Source organism: Ahaetulla prasina, chromosome 18 (genome assembly GCF_028640845.1).
Source record: "Ahaetulla prasina isolate Xishuangbanna chromosome 18, ASM2864084v1, whole genome shotgun sequence".
Classification (NCBI taxonomy): Eukaryota; Metazoa; Chordata; class Lepidosauria; order Squamata; family Colubridae; genus Ahaetulla; species Ahaetulla prasina.
This window is the reverse complement of record NC_080556.1, coordinates 11,324,969-11,343,082: the sequence shown is the minus strand read 5'-3', so window position 1 is coordinate 11,343,082 and position 18,114 is coordinate 11,324,969. Positions and strand designations below refer to the sequence as shown.

The window sequence follows — 18,114 nt, the reverse complement described above, 5'->3', positions numbered from 1 at the left end:
ATGAATGAAGGAGAGAGGGAGGGAGGGAGGAGGGAAGGAAGGAAAATGAATGAGGGAGGGAGGAAGGAAGAGGAGAAAGGGAAGGAAGGAGGAAGGGGGGAGGGAGGGAGGAAGGAAGGAAGGAAAATGAATGAATAACTGAATGAGGAAGGGAGGGAGGGAGGAGGGAAGGAAGGAAGGAAAATGAATGAGGGAGGGAGGAAGGAAGAGGAGAAAGGGAAGGAAGGAGGAAGGGAGGGAGGGAGGAAGGAAGGAAAATGAATGAATAACTGAATGAGGAAGGGAGGGAGGAGGAGGAAGGAAGGAAAATGAATGAGGGAGGGAGGGAGGGAGGAAGAGGAGAAAGGGAAGGAAGGAGAAAAGGAGGGAGGAGGGAAGGAAAATGAATGAAGGAGGGAGGGAGGAAGAGGAGAAAGGGAAGGAAGGAGAAAAGGGGGGAGGGAGGAAAAATGAATGAATAAAGGAACGAAGGAGAAAAGGGAGGGAAAGAAGGAAGGAAGGAAAACGAACGAATGAAGAAGGCAGGAAGCCGGGGCGCTAAGACCGCGGGCGAGAGCGAGAACTAGCCGGGCAGGGCGCGTCCAACAGCCGCTCCGCCTTCCGCCGCCATCAGAGCCGAGCAGCCTCCGCGGGGAAGGTAAACGCCGAGCCGGTTCTGGGTGCAGGAGCTCCGCTTCCTCCGATCCGCGCTCGGCAGCCTCCGCACAGCTGGCCCGGGGAATGGGGGGGGGGAGAAGGAGGAATCCAGCGGTTTAATCCCCTGGGGAAGGGGCTGCACTAGCCCACCTCTCTCTTTTTCCCCCCCCCTCTATACTAAAAATGCTTTTGTGTTTTTCTTGGCAGGAAAGAGATGACCACCCTAACGCGCCAGGACCTCAACTTTGGACAAGGTACCACCAGGAGATCTCCGACTTCTTTTTATTTTATTATTTTTTAAAGCTTTTTTTTAAATTTATAACACAACACAACAAACACAACACACGTAACGTACATTCCCTGTTTCGTAGCGGTGATCTCCGAATATTTGCATTTTCTCCCAGTTCCCTTTATAATATTTATATCCTTCTCGTCCCATTATCCCTTATTATTCTGTAATTCCTCTCCCTTACAATATTTAAATTTGTACACTTTTATATACTCTCTTACACGCGTCTTGCATTTATTTGTTTCTCCCCTTTCATTTTTTTCTAGTCTCCAGCCACTTGTACCATAGATTCCCATATGAAATAATATTCTGTATTTTCTTTAATTTCTATCGTTAATTGGTCCATCTCGGCACAATCTAAAATTTTCTTTATCAGTTCCTCCTCTGTTGGTGTATTTCCTTTTTTTCCCAATATTGTGCGTATGAAATTCTTGCGGCCGTTACAATATGTAAGATTTAAGTATTTTATGTCTTTGGTATAATGTCTGGTAAATATTCCTAACAAGGAATATTTGTTAACTTCCGGTTTCTTACTAGTGCTGCAAAGCCCTTTGGGGTCAAGATTTCTCAAGTTTATTTTTATTTATTTTTATTTTTTACAAACGTATCAATGCGTGAAACAGTGGGGCACCTGACTGCCATACATTTCGATACAAATAAAATAGTATGAATACTTATTTGTTTCATTTGACAAGCTGATACGATTCTAGTAATAATATGCGTATTTTGTATTAAATTATCTTTCATTACTCAGTTATTCAATGTTTCGATGTGTCATTTTTGTTTACGCCAATTCTAAGTGTCATACCTTTTAATAGAAAGAGAATATTATGAATATATTTTTTATATCTAGCAAGCTTATATAATTCTAACAAATAGAATAGAATAGAATTTTATTGGCCAAGTGTGATTGGACACACAAGGAATTTGTCTTGGTGCAGATGCTCTCAGAGTACATAAAAGAAAAGATACCTTCATCAAGGTACAACACTTAATGATAGTCATAGGCTACAAATAATACATAATACAAACATTTATGTTAAATTAAAATCTTCCATTATTTGCTTGCTCAACTTACAATCTTTCATTATTTAGTTAATCAGTATTTCAAATATGTTGATTTTTATGTCAATCACCATATTCTGCATGTCATACATTTTAATATAAATAAAGTATTTTTAATCATATTTATTACAGCTGGCCCCAGGGAATTCTGGGAGTTGAACTCCCACCCCTCTTCCTGTGGCCAGGCATAAGAAACGCTGCTTTTATTACTGGGAGGTTGTAATGTTTTAATACAGTTAAAAAACCCACCTGCTTCGAGTTAAAAACAGTTTATACAGTTATAATACAGTTAAAAACCGCCACCTAATTTGATGGATTAATCTTCCAAACGAATCAACGATTTCTGTTTATAATCTATTGAGCCTCTTAGGAGGTTCTTCCTGCATAAAGTGGGGGAGCCATTATAATGTAAATATAATTCTTTAATAAAGAATTATAATAAATAATAAAGCAGCTCAGATATCAACAACAACAACAATCCTGCTTGTTTTTCATTTTCATTCTTTTCTCATTTTTTTCTAGTGGTCGCTGATGTCCTTTCTGAATTTTTAGAAGTAGCCATTCACCTTATCCTTTATGTCCGAGAGGTTTACCCTACTGGGATTTTTCAGAAGAGGAAAAAATATAATGTGCCTGTTCAGGTAAGAGTCACACACACACACATATATATATATATATATTTGTTTTCGTAGATTTTCACGGGTATAGGTATGTAGGTCTTGGCGTATTCGGGTCTTTTCCTGTGTAAGGTTGAGAGTATCTTGGCGACGTTTCGACAAGGTCTCACTCATCATCTTCAGGCTGGTGCTTTCGGCTTCGTGCTTGTGCGAGCAAAGCGTGGTCGGAGCTGCCGTCTCTCTATAAATACTGGTGGGGAGGTGGGGAGTGTTGCTGTGAGCGGGTTGGTTGGCTGTGTGGTTGCATCTTGATTGGTAGATGGAGTGGGTGTTTGCAGATTGGTCGGCTGTTTCGTAGCCTCCTGTGTGGGTGTGGTCCTAGTCTTTTGTATTGGGCTGTGTGGAAACATCCTGAGTTCTGGGAATGTGACCTCCTGAGTCTTGTGCTGTAACATCCTGGGTGGTAGGTTGTGAACAAATACATACATATATATGTACACATACATACACACACACACACACACACACACACACAAATTAATTAATTTATTTATTTATTTATTTATTTATTTATTTATTTATTTATTTATTTATTTATTAAATTTTTATACCGCCCTTCTCCCGAGGGACTCAGGGCGGTGTACAGCCAAAAGATAAAAATATAAAAAAATATACAGTTAAAACAACAATTTAAAACCGAGCAAATCAGAAAAAATGGCCAGTATTAAAAATTTAAAATTCCAAACCCTAAAATGATGATAAAACTCCAGTTGAAAATTTAAAAATATTAGGCCAGTCCCGCTTGAATAAATAAGTGTGTCTTCAGCTCACGGCGAAAGGTCCGAAGATCAGGCACTTGACGTAATCCAGGGGGAAATTCATTCCAGAGCATAGGAGCTCCCACCGAGAAGGCCCTGCCCCTGGGGGCCGCCAGCCGACATTGTTTGGCGGACGGCACCCTGAGAAGACCCTCTCTGTGTGAGCGTACGGGTCGGTGGGAGGCATAAGGTAAATTAGGGGCCTGTTCCACTTTTGACCTGTCTTCAGAAAATTGTTTTTGTAAACTGCTCTTGTATGCAAAAACATAGAATATTTGCAAATGTAAAAGTCTTATTTGAGGTGGTTAAAACTTCTAGTTCTCCTTTCCACACCACATTTATTTGCTAACTTGTCTGCCTCTTTACAAAATTTTCCACTTGAGCGTGGCTAATCAACTTTTAAAAACTTTCAGAGAAACTGCAGTTATCTTTCATTAACGTTTGCAGTTTCAGTCAGTTAAATTAAAGATCGGTCCAGGATCTTATTTAACAACCCAAAAATACCCAAATATACCTTCTTAAATATTAATCAAAGCAAGTGGGTTGGGATAAAATAAACGGCTCATATTATGTGAAAATAAATAGAGTACAGTACGTATTAAAAGAAGACAGTAAAAACTTGGAAAAAGGAAAATTACTTAGCCTCATCATGCATATCTAAAAGAAAAATATTGAAAAAGGTAGTGAAAATAAAAACCGTAGAGTGCAGTCAAAGGTCCAATATATATATAGAATAAATATATATATGTATGTATGTATGTATGTGTGTGTGTGTGTGTGTATGTATGTATATGTTTTCTGAGGTTTTCATGGGTGTAGGTCTTTGGTTGTTCGGGTTTTCTCCCGTGTAAAATTGGAAGTGTCTTGGCAACGTTTCGACGAAGTCTCATTCGTCATCTTCAGGCTAGTGTTTACAGCTTCGTGCTTCTAGGAGCAATGTGTGACCGCAGCTGTTTCTTCCTTTTAACTGCTAGTGGGGGTTTGAACTGATTGGTTAGGAGTTTGCTGTGTTCCGATTGGGTGAAGGTGTGTTCTGATTGGTTGGGGGTTTGGCTGTGCTCTGATTGGATGGTGGGGTTGGCTGTGCTCTGATTGGATGGTGGGGTTGGCTGTGCTCTGATTGGCTGGGGTGTGTGTTCTGTTTGGGTGTGAGGGGGCTTGGTTTTGCTCAGGTTAGTCTGAGTTGCAGAGGGATTTGAGTTGGTAAGCTGCATTGCTGTTGTTTTGCTTCGCATTCGTGGTCATGCTACATCTTCATGGTGGGTGTCAGTCTGCTGCATGCATGGATTGGAGGGGTTTGAAATGGCTAGTGATGCAGCTGCGGTCTGGCTTCTGGTCTGTGGTCATGCTTCATCATCAATGTGAGTTTGAGTCTGCTTTCCGCGTGAATGTGTGGTGGTGACATGCTGTGTGGCACCCATGAGTGTGGATCTTGCGTCATTCTTCATGAGGCTACGAAAAAGCCGACTAATCTGCAAACATCCACTCCACCTACCAATCAAGATGTAACAACACAGCCAACCAACCCGCTTACAGCAACAAAGCCAACAGTCCCCACCTCCCCACCAGTATTTATAGAGAGACGGCAGCTCTGACCACGCTTTGCTCGCACAAGCACGAAGCCGCAAGCACCAGCCTGAAGATGACGAGTGAGACCCCATCGAAACGTCACCAAGATGCTCTCAACTTTACACAGGAAAAGACCCGAATATGCCAAGACCTACATACCTATACCCGTGAAAACCTACAAAAACCCCAAATTTAGCGGAGACTTTTATGTTGGATTAACTTTCACTGTTGAGGGTTGAAATTGCAATGAATTGAGTGGGTTATTATTTAGAACTGCAGTTTAGTAGAAGTGGAGAATAATTGATCTCAAAATGAAAATCCATAGCTTAGCTTTCCAGTGAACCTGTTAGAGCAGGGGTCTCCAACCTTGGCAACTTTAAGACTTGTGGACATCAACTCCCAGAGTTCCTCAGCCAGCAAAGCTGGCTGAGGAATTCTGGGAGTTGAAGTCCACAAGTCTTAAAGTTGCCAAGGTTGGAGACCCCTGTGTTAAAGAACTCTTTAAGTATCTGCTTGGGCTGAAATCAAGATAAATTCCTGAGCCAGCATCCCCCCTATTAACTAAAACCAGAATTGTTTTAAAGAGAGAAATACAGAGGGTTAACTCAAATGGATTCCTCTCGACACCTGAACCAAATGTTTTGCGTCCACAGATGTCCTGCCATCCCGAACTCAATCAATATATTCAGGATACCCTCCACTGCATCAAACCTCTGCTAGAGAAGGTGAGTCTTAAAACTTCAGGGCTGCATTAAGGAACGGCAGAACAATTTCCTGGTGCAGAATCCAATCTGGAACCAGAAGTTTAGTCTTCCGAACTTTCGGACTCGTGCTAGAACCCATCCTCAGGGAACTTCTCTGTGCCCTTTGGGCTGTTTTCTGTGTGGTATTTACTGTATTTTTTGGACTATAAGACGCACTTTTTTGTCTTCCCAAAAGCGGGTGAAAATGTCTGTGTGTCTTTTCATACGAATATTGCCAAAGCCCCACTCACCCGCCGGCCATTTTTTGGCCTCCACATGCCCTACTTTTGGGCCTTTTTTCAGACTTTTTCAGGCCATTTTTAGGCCTGTTTTGGGGGTTTTTTTCAGCCCGTTTTTGGGGGGAAAACCAGGCTGAAAAAAGCCTTGAAAACAGGCCAAAAAAAGCCTTCAAAATGGGCCAAAAAAGCCTCAAAAATGGGCTGGAAAAAAGTCTCAAAAATGGGCTGAAAAAAGCCTTAAAAATGGGCTGAAAAAAAAGCCTCAAAAAGGGTCGAAAAAGCCTCAAAAATGGGCTGAAAAAAAGCCTCAAAAACAGGCTGAAAAAAGCCTCAAAATGGGTCAAAAAAGCCTCAAAAATGGGCTGAAAAAAAGCCTCAAAAATGGGCTGAAAAAAGCCTCAAAAGGGTCGAAAAAGCCTCAAAAATGGGCTAAAAAGCTCCCAAAATGGGCCAAAAAAGCCTCGCAAGCAGGCTGAAAAAAGCCTCAAAAACAGCCCGAAAAAAGCCTCAAAAATGGGATAAAAAAGGCTCCCAAAACGGGCCAAAAAGCCTCAAAAATGGGCCAAAAAAAGGCTGGAAAAGGCCCAAAAAAGGCAGCTGAAAATGGGGTGCATGGAGGCCAAAAACTTTTGTTGTTGTTGTTTTCCTCTTCTAAATTTAGGTGTGTCTTATAGTCCGAAAAATACGGTATGTGGTGCCCGTTGCGTATGACCTTCTAGATGTTGATTGGGGTGTTGATTGGCTGGTTATAAAGTTGTGGGTTGTTGTTGTTTCCTTGTGCTGCCCAGCCCTGGCGGCCTAAGTACTTGATAAGCTGGTGGTAAATGAGCATTCCCGTTGACTGACAGAAGGGCTTCAATTGCTTCCCTGGCTGTTTTTGGGCCTGCTCATCCGACAATCTTAGTAGCTGCGAAATTGAATGTATGCCCTTGTTTATTGCAGTGTGAGGCTTACCGATGAGTTTGGGTCTCCTCATCTGACCGCTCGCTTGTGTTCTTGCAATCTGGTAGTTAGCTTCCTCCCCATCCTACATAGTCACAAAGGATCTGGTAGATTACATTAGAAGCATCTCCCGCCTCCAAGTGATCTTTACAATGCACAATTTGTCCTCATATGGCAGACTCTGGACGGTGTGCGATGCCAACCTGCGGTTCTTGGAAGCTGCGTTCTACTGCTTCCGAAGTTTTTTTTTGATGTACCAATTTCCTGATATTTGATAGCCAGCTTACTTGTTGTTGTGGCCCAGGCCCAAGTAGGTAGTAAAAAACCCAGTCCGTGAAAAAACAAACAAACTTTATTCGAACAGCTGAGAATTACTTCATTCCCAGCGTCCTTCAACACAAATTAAAGCAAATTCCTCCCAACACAAATTCCTGAGTCCTATCGCCAACCTTGGTCCAATTAGGCAAACTGCCAAAGGCCTTTCTTGGCAAACGTTCAGAAGTCACAAAAATAAAGGCAAGACATAGACGAAGCAGAGACGAAGGTACCAACGTTGTTTTCCGGCAAAGGCCAAACCCCGGTGCTGGTCTGTTTTAAGCCTTATGGGAGGGGCCAATCATCTCTTGGCCTTACTCCCAAGTTGTCCTCTCTGCTTGAGCTGCTCTTGCCTTCTGGCAGCTCTTCTCATGCGTGCATTAGGAACAGGCTCCTCCTGTTCCTCTGCCTCACTACTATCAGCCTCTGGAGGCTCTGGAGTCCGCACCTCACTCCCCGATGGCCCTGGCCCCACCTCAGCCTCATTGCTGTCCGACTCCGTTGCCAGCTCCGCAGGCTGCTGACGGACCACAACACTTATGTGAAAACTCAAACCAAGGGAACCTTTTCAATATGGCCTACTCGTGTGCAGCCTTTTGGAATTCACAGAGTTCTTCTTCAGAGAGAGATAATGTTCATATCACCCTGACTTGTTTCGCAACCTTTTTTCAGAACGACGTGGAAAAAGTGGTAGTGGTGATCCTCGATAAAGAGCACCATTCGGTAGAAAGATTCGTCTTTGAGATCATGCAGCCGCCATTGCTGGCCATCAGGTGAGGGTCCTCGTTTCTAAACCCCAAATGCTGGGCTGTTGGGCCTTGTCACACCCACCAAATTCTGAAAGTCAAGAGAGCTTGATCCATCAGTCTTTCCTTTGCAAAAACTTAGCCACCATCTCTGGTTTATTATGCAGAATGCAAGGAGAGCAAATATTCAAAACTGCTGAATATTAAGAACAAAATAAAAACATTGATTCGCAAATAAAGTGAATTAAACGCATGGGGGGGAAAAAACATCTCCTTAAGATACAGATTAGGGGCTGCTTTGGGTTCCGATTGACCAGGCTGATTCTGCATCAATCTAGCTCAGCATTTCTCAATTTGGCCGCTTGAAGATGTATGGACTTCAACTCCCAGAATTCCCCAGCTGGAACTGCCAGAATTCCTCAGCTGGCTGGGGAATTCTGGGAGTTGAAGTCCACATATCTTCAAGGTTGAGAAACATTGACTTAATCACTCCATGGCCCCCAGTTATTACTATTAATAGTATTAAAACTTAAAAATATGGAGCATAATAAAGGGGAGAATATAATTATAAAGCAATATTTAACCCAAGTTATGTCTAGCCCTCAGCAAGGCAGTAAACCAGTATCTCAGGTGGATTTTCAAAGTCAAGTTTGGGGCCTAGTCTTAAATCTTGAAAGTAAATCCTTACAGACCACTGATGACTCTGTATATATATGGCAATAAATAAATGTAATATATATATTTACAATATATTTATATATATATAAAAATACATACATCTTTGGCTGTACACCGCCCTGAGTCCTTTGGGAGAAAGATGGTATAAAAATTTAATAAATAATAATAATAATAATAATAAATAATAATAATAATACACACACATGTTTTTGTAGCTGTTCACGGGTATAGGTATGTAGGTCTTGGCGTATTCGGGTCTTTTCCCGTGTAAGGTTGAGAGCATTAGTATTAATTAATGTTAATACTAATATATTAATTATATTAATATTTATTATGTTTATTTTATAAATATGGCTATAAATTCAGTGTGAGATTATATATATAATCACACTGAATATATATACCTCACACTGAATTTATAGGCATATTTATATTTATAAAGTAAACAACATAATTAATATAATATATATGTATTTTATATATATATTTATATATATAGGTCTTTGGTTATTCGGGTTTTCTCCCGCGTAAAATTGGAAGTGTCTTGGTGACGTTTCGATGAAATCCCATTCGTCATCTTCAGGCTAGGTGTTTACAGCTTCGTGCTTCTAGGAGAAATGCGTGATCGCAGCTGTTTCTTCCTTTTAACTGCTAGTGGGGGTTTGAACTGATTGGTTGGGAGCTTGGCTGTGTTCTGATTGGGTGGAGGTGTGTTCTGATTGGTTGGGGGTTTGGCTGTGCTCTGATTGGATGGTGGGGTTGGCTGTGCTCTGATTGGATGGGCGTGTGTTCTGTTTGGGGGGGGCTTGGTTGTGCTCAGGTTGGTTGGAGATGCATGGCGATTTGAGCTGGTGAGCTGCATTGCTTTTGTTTGGCTTCGCGTTCGTGCTTGGGCTACATCTTCGCGTTGTGCTTGTGCTACATCTTCATGGTAGGTGTCAGTCTGCTGCATGTATGGATTGGAGGGGTTAACGTTGAAACGTCGCCAAGACACTTCCGACTTTACGTGGGAGAAAACCCGAAAAACCAAAGACCTACATATATATATATATATATATATATATAATTTGTTCGTCATCTTCAGGCTAGGTGTTTACAGCCGTGCTTCTAGGAGAAATGCGTGACAGCAGCTGTTTCTTCCTTTTAACTGCTAGTGGGGGTTTGAACTGATTGGTTGGGAGCTTGGCTGTGTTCTGATTGGGTGGAGGTGTGTTCTGATTGGTTGGGGGTTTGGCTGTGCTCTGATTGGATGGTGGGGTTGGCTGTGCTCTGATTGGATGGGCGTGTGTTCTGTTTGGGGGGGGCTTGGTTGTGCTCAGGTTGGTCTGAGATGCAGGGGGATTTGAGCTGGTGAGCTGCATTGCTTTTGTTTGGCTTCGCGTTCGTGCTTGGGCTACATCTTCGCGTTGTGCTTGTGCTACATCTTCATGGTAGGTGTCAGTCTGCTGCATGTATGGATTGGAGGGGTTAACGTTGAAACGTCGCCAAGACACTTCCTACTTTACGTGGGAGAAAACCCGAAAAACCAAAGACCTACATATATATATATATATATATATATATAATTTGTTTTCTGAGGTTTTCGCGGGTGTTTGTATGTAGGTCTTTGGTTATTCGGGTTTTCTCCCGCGTAAAATTGGAAGTGTCTTGGCGACGTTTCGACGAAGTCTCATTCGTCATCTTCAGGCTTCAGCTTCGTGCTTCTGGGAGCAATGTGTGATTGCAGCTGTTTCTTCCTTTTTAACTGCCAGTGGGGGTTTGAACTGATCCAATCAGAGCACAGCCAAGCTCCCACCCAATCAGTTCAAACCCCCACTGGCAGTTAAAAAGGAAGAAACAGCTGCAATCACACATTGCTCCCAGAAGCACGAAGCTGAAGCCTGAAGATGACGAATGAGACTTCGTCGAAACGTCGCCAAGACACTTCCAATTTTACACGGGAGAAAACCCGAATAACCAAAGACATATATATATAAAATTTCAACGTCTTTTTCCTTCTTCAGCTCCGATTCCCTCCTCACCCACGTGGAGCAGCTTCTGCGGGCTTTTATTCTGAAGATCAGCGTCTGCGATGCTGTGCTGGACAACAATCCTCCAGGTAGGAGAGTCAGCAGAGCTGGTAGGCAGGCAGTTGGGTTTGCGGGTTTCAGGCTGATATTTTGATTTTAGTTTAGCTTCACCATCAGCTAAAGAAAGCACCCAATCCTGAATGAGGGACTTCGGTTTCTTTCAAACAGTGTTCTTCCAGGTGAATTTTTTCTTCTGCTAGCAATTCTGGAGAAAATGGAAAAACAGTATTTTCTTTTTAGGAATATTTATATCCACAGTGGTAAAATAGCTGTTCTGACTTAGGCTTCCCAAGAGCATGAAGCAGACGCCTTGTCCCGACAAAAAACCCCTTTTTATTAAGTTATTGTGAATTATTCTCATTCACATCCAGCGAAGTCTTTCAAGGGAGAATTTACAATCACAGACCTTATCTGGCTTGGGGAGTTGCCAGGCCGATATCTTCAAAACTTGGCAAGGAGTCACGAACCAATTAAGCGAACTAATTGCCTCCTGCAAACTCCACTCCCCTGTCGCTCCTCTTTTTTTCCCTCTGAAAGAGGCCATTCATCGTCCAGCTGTAGCCTTACTCCCAAGTCGACTCTTGTTCTTTAGCTGTTCCCTTCGTCTGGCAACTCCGCACATGCGCACAGTGGGAACAGGCTCCAGCTGTTCTTCTGCCTCACTGATGTCTGACTCCGAAGGCAGCTGATAACTGTCAGAAGGCCCTGGCCCCCTCTCTGCCTCCGACGCAGAGCCCTCGTCTGAGCCTTCTCCAGACTCGAGGATTGGCCCATGTTCCTCCCCAACCTCCTCACTGTCTGAATCTGCTGCCAGCTCTGCTGGCAGGCCACAACAATAGTGCAGGAATTCTCTTTATGCCCCTCTCCACTTTGCAGGGACCAAGTCCCTCGATGTACGACCACAGTTGAGCCCAAAATTTCAGTTGTTACGTGAGACATTTGTTTAAGTGAGTTTTGCCCCATTTTACGACCTTTCATGCCACGGTTGTTAAGTGAAACACTGCAGTTGGTAAGTTAGTAACCCAGTTGTTTGATGAATCGGGCTTCCCCCTTGACTTTGTCAGGTCGCAAAAGTTGATCACGCGACCTCAGAACAGTGCAACCATCATAAATATGAGTCAGTTGCCAAACCTCTGAATTTTGATCAGGTGACCCATTGGGGGACGGCACCAAAGGTCGTAACTTTGAAAACCGGTCGTAAGTCACCTGTTTCAGTGCCGTTGCCCCTTTGAACAGTCACTAAACGAATGGTTGTAAGTTGAGGACCGTTGTGTTTAATTACAGGTTGTAACTCTGAATCTGGCCTCTTTTATTTAAAATCTGTCTCCCTCGCTCTCTTTCTCCACCTCGTTTGATGCAGGCTGTACCTTCACCATCCTGGTTCACACCCGTGAAGCTGCCACGCGCAACATGGAGAAAATTCAAGTGATCAAGGTAAGGAATCGCACAAGACCCCACAGCACAGTTGCGTCTCTGCGTCAGACTCCCGAAAGATACGGTTGATTTTTAAAAGGGAATAGTGTGATATCTGGGTATCGTGCATTTCAGTACAATAATGTTATTATCCCTACTTATTAATTTCATTTTCATTGTTTCATATACACATATCTTTTACTATCTGTTGTGACCCAGGCCCAAGTAGGTAGTAAGAAACTCAGTCTGTGAAAAAACAAGCAAACTTTATTCAAACAGCTGAGAATTACTTCATTCCCAGCATCGTTCAACTCAAAGTAAAACAAATGCCTCCCAATACAAATTCCTCAGTTATCTCGCAAACCTTGGTCCAATTAGGCAAACTGCCAAAGGCCCTTCCTGGAAAACGTCCAGAAGCCACAAAAACAAAGACATAGACGAAGCAGAAGACGAAGCAGAAGACGCAGCTACCAATGTTGTTTTCCGGCAAAGCTCAAACGCCGGTGCTGGTCTGTTTTAAGTCTTATGGGAGGGGCCAATCATCTCTTGGCCCTACTCCTGAGTTGTCCTCTTTGCTTGAGCTGCTCTTGCCTTCTGGCAGTTCTTCTCATGCGTGCATTAGGAACAGGCTCCTCCTGTTCCTCTGCCTCACTACCTTATGGGCGTTACGGAGACCTGGCTGGGCCCAGAAGGGGGCGTGCCCCTGGTCGAGATGTGCCCGCCGGGTTTCCGAGCATTCCATCAGCCGAGGGGTCAGGGTAGGGGTGGTGGGGTGGCGGTTGTGATTAGAGAGAGTCTAGAGTCGAGGGAGACCACTGTGCCTCAGATTGCCGGGTGTGAATCCCTTTTTGTGAGATGGGGTCATAGATGTCAGATGGGCTTGCTGGTCGTGTACCTGGCTCCTTGCTGCGTGACAGCTGCCCTGCCTGAGCTCCTGGAGGTGCTTGCTGGGGTGGCAGTTGAGACCCCCAGACTTCTAGTCATGGGGGACTTTAACTTGCCATCTTCCGGCTCGTCATCGACAGCTGCTCGGGAGTTCACGGCTTCCATGACGGCCTTGGACCTGACTCAAGTAGTTGATGGCCCTACTCACATTGGGGGTGGCACTCTGGATCTGATTTTTATCTCTGGTCAGTGGCTGAGAGATCTGGATTTGAAGGAAATAGTTATTGAACCTCTGTCATGGTCAGATCACTCTCTTCTTCGCCTGGACTTTCTGACCGCCACTCAACACCGCAGGGAGACGGAGCCAGTACGCTGGTTCCGTCCCAGGCGCCTGATGGACCCTGAGAGGTTCCGGACGGAGCTTGGGCCATTTCCTGAGGGTCTGGCTCACGACACGGCTGAGGAACTGGTTGCGGCCTGGGAACGGGCCGCGGCGGGGGCCTTAGATCGTGTCGTGCCTTTGCGGCCTCTGACCCGGCGCAGGTCCCAAACGGCTCCTTGGTTCTCCGAGGAGCTGAGGGGGATGAAGCGCCGGAGAAGACGCCTGGAGAGTTCTTGGAGGTCCAGCCGCTCCGAGGCTGATCGGACACTAGTGAAGTCCTATACTAGGACTTACCTAGTGGCACTGAGGGAAGCGAGGCGTTGCTACGCCTCCTCCCTCATTGCGCCGGCAGATAACCGCCCAGCCGCCCTGTTTCGGGTGACTCGTTCCCTCCTTCATCAGGGGGAGCGGGATGACCCGTTGCAGGGACGTGCTGAGGAGTTTAACGGTTATCTATACGATAAAATCGTTCAGCTTCGGGACGGTTTGGACCAAAATTGCAGTGGCCCAGGGGAGGCGTCCGAGGGTGGTCTTGGTGATATTTTATGGGATGAGTTTGACCCTGTGGCTCCCGAGGACATGGACAGGTTGTTGGGTAGGTTGAATGCCACCACATGTTTACTGGACCCGTGCCCTCCTGGCTGGTGCTGGCCACCCAGGAGGTGACACGAGGCTGGCTCCAGGCAATTACGAGCGCTTCCTTGGTGGAGGAGTCTTCCGGCCGCCTTGAAAGAGGCGGTGGTGAGACCCTCCTCAAGAAGCCTGCCTTGGACCCAGCTGTTTTAGGTAATTATCGTCCGGTCTCCAACCCGCTCGGCAAAGGTTGTAGAGAGTATGGTGGCATATCAGTTTCCTTACACCTGGATGAAACTGTCTATCTAGACCCGTTCCAGTCTGGTTTCCGCCCGGTTACAGCACGGAGACGGCTTTGGTCGCGTTGGTGGATGATCTCTGGAGGGCCAGGGATAGGGGTGTTCCTCTGCCCTGGTCCTATTAGACCTCTCAGCGGCTTTTGATACCATCGACTATGGTATCCTGCTGCGCCGGTTGGAGGGATTGGGAGTGGGAGGCACCGTTTATCGGTGGTTCTCCTCCTATCTCTCCGATCGGTCGCAGACGGTGTTGACGGGGGGGCAGAGGTCGGCTCCGAGGCGCCTCACTTGTGGGGTGCCGCAGGGGTCGATTCTCTCGCCCCTTTTGTTCAACATCTATATGAAGCCGCTGGGTGAGATCATCAGTGGCTTCGGTGTGAGGTACCAGCTGTACGCTGATGACACCCAGCTGTACTTTTCCACACCGGGCCACCCCAATGAAGCTATTGAAGTGCTGTCCCGGTGTCTGGAAGCCGTACGGGTCTGGATGGGGAGAAACAGGCTCAAGCTCAATCCCTCCAAGACAGAGTGGCTGTGGATGCCGGCATCCCGGTACAGTCAGCTGCAACCGCGGCTGACTGTTGGGGGCGAGTCATTGGCCCCGACGGAGAGGGTGCGTAACTTGGGCGTCCTCCTGGACGAACGGCTGTCCTTTGAAGATCATTTGGCGGCCGTCTCCAGGAGAGCTTTTTACCAGGTTCGCCTGGTACGCCAGTTGCGCCCCTTTCTGGACCGGGATGCCCTATGCACGGTCACCACGCCTCGTGACGCCTCGCCTGGATTACTGCAATGTTTCTACATGGGGCTCCCTTGAAGGGCATCCGAGACTGCAGTTAGTCCAGAATGCGGCTGCGCTGGTGATAGAAGGAGCCCTCGTGGCTCCCGGGTGACACCTATCCTGCAGACTGCACTGGCTACCTGTGGCCTTCGGGTGCGCTTCAAGGTGTTGGTGACCACCTTTAAAGCGCCCATGGCATAGGGCCGGGCTATTTACGGGACCGCCTTCTGCTACCGAATACCTCTCACCGACCCGCGCCTCACAGAGAGGGACTCTCAGGGTGCCGTCAGCTAGGCAGTGCTGCCTGGCGACGCCCAGGAAGGGCCTTCTGTGGGGCTCCCGCCTCTGGAACGAGCTCCCCCCAGGACTTCGCCAACTCTCGGACCTTAGAACCTTCCGTCGTGAGCTTAAAACACACTTATTTAGGTGCGCAGGACTGGACTAGGTTTTTTAGATTTTTAAATTTTTGAAATTTTAAATTTTATATTGATTTTAATTGGTTTTGGTAATCAGGCTGGTTAGAATAAGTTTTTTATTAGTGTTTTAATCTGTATTTATATGTTCTTTTTATATGCCTGTTAACCGCCCTGAGTCCCTCGGGAGATAGGGCGGTATACAAATGTGATCAATAATAATAATAATAATAATAATACTATCAGTCTCTGGAGGCTCTGGAGTCCATAACTCACTTCCCGATGGCCCTGGCCTCACCTCAGTCTCATCGCTGTCCGTTAATCTTAAGGTTAAGATTCACAAAGTGTTGTGGTCTGCTAGCAGCCTACAGAGCTGGCAAAGGAGTCAGACAGCGATGAGGCTGAGGTGAGGCCGGGGCCATTGGGAAGTGAGGTGTGGACTCCAGAGCCTCCAGACACTGATAGTAGTGAGGCAGAGGAACAGGAGGAGCCTGTTCCTAATGCACGCATGAGAAGAGCTGCCAGAAGGCAAGAGCAGCTCAAGAGGGGAGGACAACTCGGGAGTAAGGCCAAGAGATGATTGACCCCTTCCATAAGGCTTAAAACAGACCAGCACCGGGGTTTGGCCTTTGCCGGAAAACAACGTTGTCGCTGCGACTTCTGTTTCATCTTCTGCTTCGTATATGTCTTTGTTTTTGTGGTTTCTGGACGTTTGCCAGGAAGGGCCTTTGGCAGTTCGCCTAACTGGACTAAGGTTTGCGAGACAACTGAGGAATTTGTTTTGGAAGGCATTTGTTTTACTTTGAGTTGAACGAGGCTGGGAATGAAGTAAATTCCCAGCTGTTCGAATAAAGTTTGTTCTTCCACGGACTGAGTTTATTACTACCTACTTGGGCCTGGGTCAAAACACAAAGTTTCCCCCAGGCATTGTTTTTAAGCACCCCGAATCTTGTCCCGATGTCTCGATGCTGATCCCGACTCCCACGTCTCCTCCTCCTCCTCCTCTGATTCCGCTGCTGGAGGGGCCTGCAACATTATGGGCACATGGGCAATAGTTTGCATAAAGACGCTGTTATGTTTCCCATCCTGTAGGACTTCCCCTGGATATTGGCCGACGAGCAGGACGTCCACATGCACGACCCACGGCTGATCCCCCTGAAGACCATGACCTCGGACCTCTTGAAGGTGAGCAGATTCCACCTTCTGTGCCCGGCCAGCTTGGAGAAGGTCAAGCTGACGATTGGATCCAACCAAGAAAAATCTGCTGGAATTCCCTCCTTTTATATTCCAGAGGTGCTCCCGATTGGCTCTCTGAGGTCACGTGACCCTAATCCTAAAGTTGGGGGGGGGGCAAGTCCAGATCTATAGGCCTGCAGTTCTTCCTTTGATCACCAGAAGGCGCTTGGATTTTACAGCCTTTATTTATTTAATTTACCGTATTTTTTTGGAGTGTAAGACGCACCTCTTCCCCCCCCAAAAAAGAAGCGTCTTATACTCCGAATGTAGCCCACGCAGCTTCTCAAACAGAGGTTTCAGAGGCTGAAAGAAGCTTCAGAAAAAAAGCCCCCAAGTAGAGCTTCAGAAAAGAAGCTCCCGAACAGAGTTTCAGAGGCTTTTTTTCTGAAGCTCTGTTTCGGAGGCTTTCAGAGGCAGGGGGAAAAAGCAAAAAAAAAACCTGTTGCTAAAATTCACCTCTGGGAACAGCTGATTGGGGGTCTTCCGGGAGGCCGATCCACCTGCCAATCGGCTTTTTGCTTATTTTCCTCCCCAAAAACTTATACTCCGGTACGTCTTATACTCCAAAAAAATACGGTACATTCTGCCCATTTTGGAAGCTTCAGGCCCTCCTTTCTGTTGCTATTTGAAGGGGGGGGGATTTGACAGTGTGGCCCGCCTCTTCCTGCAAAACTTGAGCCCGTCCCCACCACCCAACAATCCCTCTTTGTTGCATTTGCACAACAGAGCAGTATTCAGTAAGTCGGTTTGTTGATGCTTCCCAAATTTTTTGGAGCTGCACAATGCATCTGATCCCAAACCCCAAGACCAGGGAGTGGCAGCTCCTTTGTGCACTGACACACCCACACACACACAACTATCCCCCTTTAGCACTTTGGGGTGTTTTACAGGGCTGCAAAAGAGGAACGCCGTTTGGTTTGTCCTCCGGCGCCCCAAATCCTGCCTCTCTGCCAAGGCCTCCGAAATGAGCGCCTGATAAATGCTAGGCTTCCGGTTTGAACCCTATCCTTTCAGATGCAGCTGTATGTCGAGGAGCGAGCGCAGAAAGGCACTTGAACCCGGCCCTTCCCAACCATTTTGGAAGCTGCGACGCACGACCAAGCTGCACCCCGTCTCCAGCGACCGCATCGGTGCTCGGATGGTTGACACGTGTGTCCCGAGTCCCTTCCTGCCTACCCGGGTGATTTATGTTTTTAAAAGTGCTCTTAAATCCCGCCAGGTTATTCTCACTTTCTTCAGCGAGTCGGGTACTTTTCAAGTTGCTAGACCTGAGGGAGGACGGGAATTGTGCCTAGAAAGTGGTAATGTTTTGTTTGCTGTGAAAACACTCGTCCATGTTTTATGGCTGTGTGTCCGAGGTGCTAATGTAGAACAATACGACGACTCATTCACTGTAAATAAACTTTAAA

The 18,114-nt window shown here is 46.0% G+C and overlaps 1 protein-coding gene across 2 annotated transcripts; it reads left to right on the top strand.

Moving 5' to 3' along the window:
* The first annotated feature begins 531 nt into the window (after positions 1 to 531).
* Positions 532 to 17,919, top strand: MAD2L2 (mitotic arrest deficient 2 like 2). Of its 2 annotated transcripts, XM_058161260.1 has the most exons (9): positions 532 to 637; positions 844 to 890; positions 2,513 to 2,631; positions 5,648 to 5,719; positions 7,906 to 8,006; positions 10,661 to 10,755; positions 12,087 to 12,160; positions 16,562 to 16,654; positions 17,720 to 17,919. In XM_058161260.1, the coding sequence occupies exons 2-9, from the start codon at positions 851 to 853 to the stop codon at positions 17,759 to 17,761; spliced, it is 636 nt and encodes a 211-aa protein (XP_058017243.1). In that variant the 5' UTR covers positions 532 to 637; positions 844 to 850; the 3' UTR covers positions 17,762 to 17,919. The 2 variants fall into 2 exon arrangements, with proteins under 2 accessions (XP_058017243.1, XP_058017242.1); XM_058161259.1 differs by lacking the exon at positions 532 to 637 and having other exon boundaries at positions 644 to 890.
* The last annotated feature ends 195 nt before the right edge of the window (positions 17,920 to 18,114 follow it).

What these genes read in the sequence shown, in the direction of transcription:
- MAD2L2 (XM_058161260.1), top strand. Translation starts at nt 851, where the DNA reads ATGACCACCCTAACGCGCCAGGACCTCAACTTTGGACAAG. An exon ending in AATATAATGTGCCTGTTCAG is followed by an intron (nt 2,632 to 5,647) that starts GTAAGAGTCACA and finishes TTGCGTCCACAG; the next exon opens with ATGTCCTGCCATCCCGAACT. An exon ending in CCGCCATTGCTGGCCATCAG is followed by an intron (nt 8,007 to 10,660) that starts GTGAGGGTCCTC and finishes TTCCTTCTTCAG; the next exon opens with CTCCGATTCCCTCCTCACCC.